General features: G+C 34.7%; 1 protein-coding gene across 2 annotated transcripts in view; it reads right to left on the bottom strand.

Annotated features, from left to right (window-relative positions):
• Positions 1-382: 382 nt before the first annotated feature.
• Positions 383-9,237, bottom strand: part of Dnaaf3 (Dynein axonemal assembly factor 3) — a 223,732-nt gene continuing 214,877 nt past the window's right edge. For both annotated transcript variants that reach the window (XM_090410152.1, XM_090410151.1), the window contains exons 14-16: positions 4,577-4,651; positions 4,393-4,474; positions 383-735 (exon numbers count right to left, since the gene is read on the bottom strand). In XM_090410152.1, coding sequence (XP_090266278.1) covers positions 679-735; positions 4,393-4,474; positions 4,577-4,651 — 214 coding nt within the window. In that variant the 3' untranslated portion in view covers positions 383-678. The remainder of the gene's footprint in view (positions 736-4,392; positions 4,475-4,576; positions 4,652-9,237) is intronic.

Raw genomic sequence — 9,237 nt, 5'->3', positions numbered from 1 at the left:
GCTAGGCAATATGGTCAAGTTAAAATAACTTCAGTGTGTGTGTGTGGGGGGGTCTCTTAACAGTCATAGCATGGAACCACAACAGTCTTAAACATGATCCTCTACTTAAATCTGGTACTTGATGTAAAGCTAGATGTCATCTGCTTTTCAGTAAAACATCAAACCATCCTGCTAGCTTATTTATTTCTGTAGATAAATATTAATAATGTGAGTCTAGCTGTAAAAGTTAAATCCACCTCTATTTCTTCTCTCGTCTTCCACTGTTAAAGTACTGTTTATACCTATACTATAAGTGAATTTTTAATAAAACCAGTCTCTTTTTGAACATTCTAAAAGTAACTTGATTACCTACTATACAGATGGTAAATGATGATAAACTATCTCAAAATATTTGAGTGTTTTTAATACTTTCTCTTGAAGTATGTGGAAAGCAAACCACCTAACACAGTAAGCAGTCAGTAAATACTTACTTCCATTAAATTCAAACCAACAACTATAGATATTAGTACATAATCAACTTTCAAAATGTGATTTTTACCCCAAAAATCTAACAATATTTTATACATAATATTTCTGAACTTATTTTTTTTTAACTACCATGAAATTTTGCTATGCTTAGATGACTGCTTTTATATGAAATTTTACTGAAAAGTTTTTTATATTTCAGTGTCCATCCCATCAACTACTTCTGGAGAATATCATAAATGCATCATTTTCCGAGTTTTCAGATATAGGCTGAAAAAAAAAGAGCATACTATATAATACATATATATAATAATTAATTTTAAGTATGACATTCAGAAGCTTTTAAACTGCCCAAGAGCATTATTCAGTGGGCAGTGTGCACAAGCATAAAGTTTAATAAAAATTGATATGCATTTTGGTATTTTAGGAGAGAAATTATATGTACTGAATATAAGGATTAAGACGTTTAATTAAAATATCCAAAATAATTCCTTATATTTTAGCAAAAGTTGAAAATGGCATCATCAGGAAACAACACATGTATGATACCTGTAGGCATGCATTTGAACAAGGTAAGACTGAAACAAGGAAGCCAAATGTCTTACAGAATCCGTGAATACAAGGATTAAATCCATTGTCAAAGATTCTCTGAAAATCTGGAGTGGTACTTAGCAACATTTATAACACAGTCTATGGGTATCGGGACTCACTGAGGTTCCCACAAAAACATTCCCACACACCATAACACTCCTCTCCTCTCCTGCCTGTCTTTCTGCTGGACCATAACAATGGAGTGATTCCTTTTTCCAGGTTTTCAGAGAATCTTCGGCATGATATCTTTGTGGCATAACTGGAAGAATTTTTCAAGGTATTGGCTGAAACAAAGAAAAAGGAAAAGTTTGGTTAGTGTTGAAGATCTAATCAGCAATTAAGAAATGATTACCAGACATATAGAAACGTTTTGGATAATTTGGAGAAAAGAGTAAAGCTAATAATAATGGTAAGTAGCTGCTGAATTTCTGTTCAGGACATGGGCTAGTTATTATTAACACCATATTCCAACATAAAGATGTGCCCAAAGAGAAAATGTAAGAAATAAAAGTCTCAATGACTCTTGATAGCAATGCCTTCTTGCAGGTTCATGACGTTAGTATACAGACAATTTGAAATTACAAGTGATCACCATTTAGTTTTGAGCACAAAAAAATTGAATATCATATTGAAAAGAAGTGTTCAGGAAAGTTTTAAAACAAGTCAAAGCTGAGCAGCTTTTAAAGATGAACTGCAGATCCAAATACACAAATATCATCATAATCTATTTCCTGATATGTACCCCCCCCCATACTATGACAGTACTACATGATTAAGTTTACATTATTATTAATCTCCTATCAACAATTTTCCTCCAAATTAGTCTATTACTTTAAGCACTCCAATATTGTCATATCTAACATGTGTCTTATCTAAGGCACTTCTGACTGGGCAGCACATCACATTGACCTTGCTTGTGAGCACACGTTTCCTAGAAGAGATACCTCTGTACTTCACTCGCTCTTGGAGGAGTCAATAGCACAATCCACACGCAAAATGAGGAGTTCCTGATTTTCACATGTTTTAACTTGTTGCAGTATTTAAAACCATTCCAGGCTCATATTAATTTTGATAATTTTTCATGGAACACTTATTCACTTTCTGTGGACCACCGGTATTCCACAGAACACAGTTTGGGAAACTGGTCTAGAAGAACACAAATCATACATCTGCAATCACGACTATGGTCAATCTGGACTTGCAGACCATGTTTTGGATACAACCCACAGGATCACCTGGAGAAAAAACACCATGCTCCACCATAGTAAATTCAAAAAAGAAAGATTGTTTTTAGAATCTGTGGTGGCACCCAGAAATCAACCAAATTTAAATAAATATGATTGCATAAAACTTCCCAAAATTTGGGAAACATTAATTATCAGAGATCCCACATTACATCCTAGGCCACCTACAAATGTCCATAGAGGGTGCACCACCTAGATAGGACTTTAGAGTCACCAACATGTTTCACTTAGTATTGTATTGTGTTGTGTTGTGTTTGAATGTGTTGTTCCAAAAGTTATCTGTAATTCCTGAAGATGTCTCAGTGACTGAAATGAAATATTGGAAGCATTAAAATTCATTTTAATCCCAGTGCTGATAATATTCCATTAAACCTCCAACATGATGTCCTTACAGCACTTGAGCCTAAATACATGTATGGATGGGAGTATTGGAGATATCGACCATTGCATGGGGCTAGTGAAGAAATATTTATCAACAGCAAATATAAATTACATTTCTCAAATGAAAAAATTAACAAGATTTTAAAAAATGGATGCAGAATGCAAAGAGGTTGTGGAAAAAGTATAGAGAGGTGAGAGCAGCAGGAGAATATAAGATGCCAGGAAAACAGCTAACATTGTTAGAAAGACAAAACTAGAATACAAGAAGGGCCTCATGATCCAAGGAAAATCCTAAGGACTTCTTTTAGAGGAGAAATAATTACGGAAAAACGGAAATAAGAGGGTATCAATTGACCAATGCATATGATATATATATATAGATTAGTATAATAATTTTATTGATATTTCATCCTGGAAAAGTAAATTTCATTACAAGAAGGATAAGGAGAGTTCAAGTACTAGAAGAGCACAAGGAAAATATGTTTTGAATACCAAGTACTCTGGATGTTAATGAAGTCTTTGGGACCAACTGAGATTTCACCATATATTTTAATAGAATGTCCTAGGGAAAACTGACAGCTCTAACAACTGACCTGGCTACTCAATGAAAGTTTAGCTAGAAAGAGATAGGTAGGTACCTAAAGAGTGGGGTAGTGGTAGAATGGAGGTATCAAACTACAGACAAGTTTGGTTTGTACTTCTTAGGTTTTGGAGAAATAGTGAGAGATTGTGTACAAAATTGGACAGATGAAGATAATGCTATTTGTGAGAGTCAGCATGGATTTAAGGGCATTCTCGTTTCAGAATCTGACCAAGTGTTAATAAAGTAACAAGAGCAGTTGTGAAGGAAAAGGCAGGTACTGCCTTTTTTGAATTTACAAAGGCAATTGACAGAGTGCTACATGATAAGCTGATAATCAAATTGCAACATATGGGTTTAGATATCGGGTTAGTGAACTGGATTGGTTCTCTGATAAACATAGTTGTGTGCAAGGAAGTGGTATCAAAGGTCATAAGTGGGTTTCTACTATAGGGTTTAGTACTGGGACCTCTGCTATTTAACCCTTATGTCGGTGACATTGTTAGTGGACTGCAGGAGGATATTCAGTTGTTTTTGGATGGTACAAAACTGGGAAGGGTTGTTAGTGATGGTGCCAATGTCAAGGCACTTAGATGTGATTTGAATAAGCTGGGCAGGTGGGTAAATGAATGACATTTCAATTTAATGCAACAAGTAAGGTCTTGACATTTGGGCAAGTGAGCATGTATCAATGAAAAGATGCATCCTCACTTGATGGAATTATACTAAAGGAGATAAGAGATCTTGATGGTGATTGGTAGAAATTGAAGTTTGGGGGAACATATTGCGAAGACAATGAAGGTAACCCAGAGGTGTGCTGTAGTACTGAGAAGGATATTGATCAGCAGGGATAAGAGTGGTCATTCAATTGTATAAAGTTCTAATTAGACCACATCTGGAGTATTGGGTTTTGATTCTGGTTGCCCATGATTTGAAGACAATAAAATAACCTTAGAAAGAAGTTAATTTATTATGTCTTTAAAAAGATGAGAAGTGGTTTCTCGCCCTCTTACTCAAATTGTAAATTAGAAAAAGTGTATGGTAATTGATGTGAATGAATACTATTTAACACAAGTAGTATTCATTCAGACAAATTCGTCACATATATTTATAACTATAATCAAATCTTACCTGAAAATTAATTTCTTTAGCCATATTTGTTACTTTTGTACGAAATTCCTTCAAGTGTTCTGGTCTTAAGTCCAGCATAAATCTAAAAGATGTTTATACTGGCATTAATTGTTGCATGAAAAAATAAGGTAAAATAACAAAGTTTTTGCACAAAGTATGATAGTGATAAAAAAAACAAACTTACTTTGCAGTTTCAGCAATAATAAGGGCATCAGAAGACAGAATCACATCTATGTCAGGCTTCAGGTAATGAACCATACTAAAAATATTCACAGTAAAAGAAATGCTTTAACAATTTTACTTTAATGTTAAAAATTGTTAAAGTTAAAAATGGATAAACTTTGAAAAGCTTTTACATGAGGTAAACAGTGACAGAAGATATTCAAGAGAAATGCAGTCAGTAGTATTTACCAATAGCTGAGGTATTTATAAAATAAAATAAAAAAAAGCCAGTAACAACCTGAAATATGGAAAGGTAGTTAGATTAGTTTGATATTTAATTGGAAACATTCAAATATTTTACATTGGTTATGCTGCATAACTCATGATGCTTGGTCAGAAAGTCAAATTCCATATGAACTGGAAAAGAACTCTCGGATGAATCATTTACAAAAAACAATTTGGGTTCATGGCAAGTTATAGGGGGTTATCAGGACTAGAACGTAACTTTATAACAACCACAAAAATTTTCACCTTAAAAAAAAGTTTCAGATTAAAAAATTGTAGTGCCATTATTTTATTCCCTTTTTCACTCTATGAGACTTTCCCTGTTACAAGGATCTTATTAAATAAACAATTATCAAGGATTTCATTAACTCCTAGAGCACACCTTGAAACTACTTCAAGTTTACTCACTTTCGATCTGTCTATTTCCCATTGCTCTAACTTTGAAGAAAATTACTAATCAGATTGAAATACTTAATAAAATACATGTTTAATAACTTCATATTTTCTATAAATGGTATCTATGTTACCATAAGGAAAAGCTTTTGCTTCCATAATAAAAAGACTGCCAGAAAAAAAAGTTACAGGTCTGAATCTGTGAATCTAGTTGCTGATACGAGGAACTATATCTAGGCTCTTTTTGTACTAATTGCTGAGTTGGCTGATGTCTAGCACAGGCAAGTGAGGTTCTTTTTTTCCCCTAGATTTTTACCCATGCCACTAAAAAATAAAAATAAAACTGATTGTAGAAATTGCTATATTTCAGACAATAATAATACCAGTTAGATTAAAGATACCAAGAAATTATATAGTTGGTTTAAATCCTTTATCTAAGTGTAAGTAAACAAAGTTTGCACCCGAAATATTTTCAGGACTGGGACAACTCGTATGTAGAAGCTGATGATTTCACATCACTTGTCTAAGTATCCCATAATCCAAAGCACATATCCTTACAGGTATGTAAAATGCTATGCATTATGAGAGTCTGCATGGATTTAAGGGCATTCTTGTTTTAGAATCTGACCAAGTGTTAATAAATATTAAGTGTTAATAAAGTAACATGAGCAGTTGTGAAGGGAAAGGATGGTACTGCCTTTTTTGAATTTACAAAGGCAACTGACAGAGTGGTAGTATCACTCTGGGTAGTGACCCACAGAGTGATACTACCCTGATAGATTTTGACTTTTATTGAGGTCTCATCAGCAAGAGATAGACCCAGAGGTGATACTAAAGTTGAAGTCATAATTTCTTATACGAGTAGTCGAAAGTTGTCGCACCTTATTGTTATCTTTAAGTTTATTACTATCAGCCTGTATATACGAGTTGTTCCAGTCCTGAAAATACTTCAGGTGCAAATTTTGTTTGCTTACACTTGGATAAAGGATTAAACCAGGTATATAATTTCTTGGTATCTTTAATTTATAGTATAACCAATTGGAAAAATTTCCAGCAAATACTAGTTAGAGTTTAGAAGTCTTGAAGTTATTGGTAGTCAGGAACTCAATTACTGGTGGCAACCAGGGGCTACCACAAGACTGGCTGTGTATTTATAAGGCTAAAGGAACTCAGCCTATACCCTTTCGGAAATATAAGGTATTATGGGATTTATTTATTTTATATCCTATGTAACGATCACACAACCACCATTTCCACCAGTCAACAGGACTTCTTGGGATTTTGTTCGGTTTGATTGGCAACCTAGTACTAATAATGTTGTGGTTTCTGTTTCCCTCCAATTCTTACCATTCTTCTTTCTGGTGTGCTTTATACTCTTCATGCAACTTTTGAATTTCTCCTGCCTCTCTATAGCATCTCTGCCAACCTCAGTCCATGATGCTTCCAAGCTGTTTTGTAAGTCTTTTATAATCACCTGCAGTACTGGAAGCCCTGACTCACTTTCACCATTTTGATTTAGAATCAAACCTAAAACTCTTAAGCTCAATCTCTGTTTGCATGTTTAAAGTAAGCAGGTATCTGTCAAGACAATGCCTAAACATTTTTTAGTCATCCCTGCTCTCCACATGCTTTGGTCCTAGGTTTAATTATCTCATCTTCAAACAGAATGGGCTCAAACCACTGCAATGTTATTCTCTTATATTGTCAGTTTTAGTAGGAAATTAGTAGGCAAAATTGCTCTGCTATCATGAACAACACTTCCTACCTCTTGTTTTTCCTACATTCACAAAAACTACCATATTCTTAATTCTTTATTCCTATCAGTTCATCATCATTGTGTAACTAAGTTTGGTTTATGCCAGCTAGTGCTACAAACATTCCCTTTATTTCTGAAACATTAACATTTGTAAACAGTGTGATCCATAAAGCAACTTTTTGCCAGTAATCAGATGGTGTTTTGGATTCTATTACTTGAAAACTATGCTCTCCTTTATAACATATTAAAAGTGATTTCACTTAACTATCTACCCCAAAAGAAAGGACAGCAATAGTTCTAAAGGGAATAAAGGTCGCTAAACCAACCATAAGTACTAAGTACTCAAAGCAGTTCAAGAAAAGTTTTCCCATACTTTATTATTGGCTGTAGACAGCATTAGCAGTCAACATGTAGCCATGTCTGCATACGAAGCAAAGATGGTGGCAACAAAACAGAGTGATGACAAAGTGCTAAGAGTTCTATTGCCACAGATAGACCTCTAGAAACTTTAAAATGCCAAAGCTGCAAGATAGACATTATGGAGGGAAAAAACAGTTTAATTTGCACTTTTTTGTTGCCAGTGGACTCATGCCAGTTGTGCCAAAATCAAAAAATTGGTGCTCAAACCCTTAAGCAAACTCAGCCAGCCATTTTTCTATCACCCATGGAACAGCACCTTATCATGCTCAATGAAATCTTCTCCCAGAAAATTTACACAATTGAAAAACAGCTTGAAGCAATCCATGACTAGTCTTGAAGCTAATATGCCTACTGCAGATGACACCAGCAAGCTTTGTAATGAGATTTCAAAGCTTGCTGGTGGTTTCATCAGTCCAAGACATGATTGAGGCAGAAAATAAAAAGTACAATGCCATCATCTTAAATTTCCATTTGGAAATTTAACTGACACACAACTCTAAATGATGACACTTGCATGCTCCCTGAACAATGCATCTTGGACCCCAAGAAAACTGTCACATGTTTGGTATACCACAATTACATGGAGAGATGGAGCAAACTTCCTGAGCTTTTTAAAAGCGACCTGTGATACCTCAACAAGCAGATCAGCATTCATATCAGTTGTGAACAGCAAGTCGGGAGGCACCAGTCCTGAATCATATGTATGAGCCCAGCTGGATCTGATCTATGCACAGCATGAAAAAAAGAGAGCAATTACGAAAAGAAATGGAAGAGAAACATCAAAGTGAAGATGAAGAATGGACAATCAATTACAAAGAAGGGACACTAGTGAGAAAATCAAACTCTGTAAATAACCAACATGAAAACCTAATCCACTGCATAGCGAACATGTAGGACCCATGTGATCAAAAGCAAACTTCACAGAATCTTCCAGATACATTTCACAAACATATGTGGGTCTCAGCTCTAACCTTAATAGTGTTCACTTCCACCTTCAGTCTGCAAAACCTCACTTACCCTGAATAGGTGAGGTTTTTACCTCACCTACTCTTCCTTCACTTACTTACTTACTTTTGCCAGTTTTGACCTCCTTTGGCTAAAAATCACTATCTCATTCTACCAAATTCATATGATTCAATCACCTTTCCTCACCAGCAACCCATCTAATTATGCTGTGAATGTTGCTTCCCTCTAGGTGGCTCAGACCATAATATAGTGCGGATCTCTTCTCCCATGGAGCAACACACAGAAAACCACTCGAATCCATGTGTTAAATGTCATTACCAGAAAGCCAAGTTGAACAATCTTCGTAACTTATACGTCTCATTTCCTTGGACAGATTACTATTTTCAGCCACCTGAGCCAAACTTAAGTACAGAAGGAATCTCTGAAATAATTCTCATTGGCATGGAAACATTTATTCTCCACTCCATCCTAAATTCTTAGTTACACATACTCACATGAAGTATGTGTAACATTATTATATTTAAAGCTTTGATAATACATACATATATATTTGTTAAAATAAAATTATTAATAATGAAAACAAAACAAAATTATATACAAAAAATATGAAACTTCAAAAAGATATTGCATATTCCCATGTTTAAATTCCTGGTTTCGGTTCACCTGCATTTTTTTTTTAAAAAGTATTATTATTATTATTACGGGTATCTCCATGGAGTCAGTAGACTCATCGCGGGAGACCCAAACTAGCAAAACAATATCTGTCATATCTCTTCTTGAATTCATTTACAGACGAAGAGCTCACAACTAAGTCAGGCAATGAATTCCACTCATTCACCACCCTCCAGGCAAAAAACCTTGTT

Source organism: Typopeltis vanoorti, chromosome 20 (genome assembly GCF_054136105.1).
Source record: "Typopeltis vanoorti isolate ZY-2024b chromosome 20, IOZ_Tvanoo_1.0, whole genome shotgun sequence".
NCBI lineage: Eukaryota > Metazoa > Arthropoda > Arachnida > Uropygi > Thelyphonidae > Typopeltis > Typopeltis vanoorti.
Note: the sequence above shows the minus strand (reverse complement) of the source record. Positions and strands in the feature narration are given on the sequence as shown.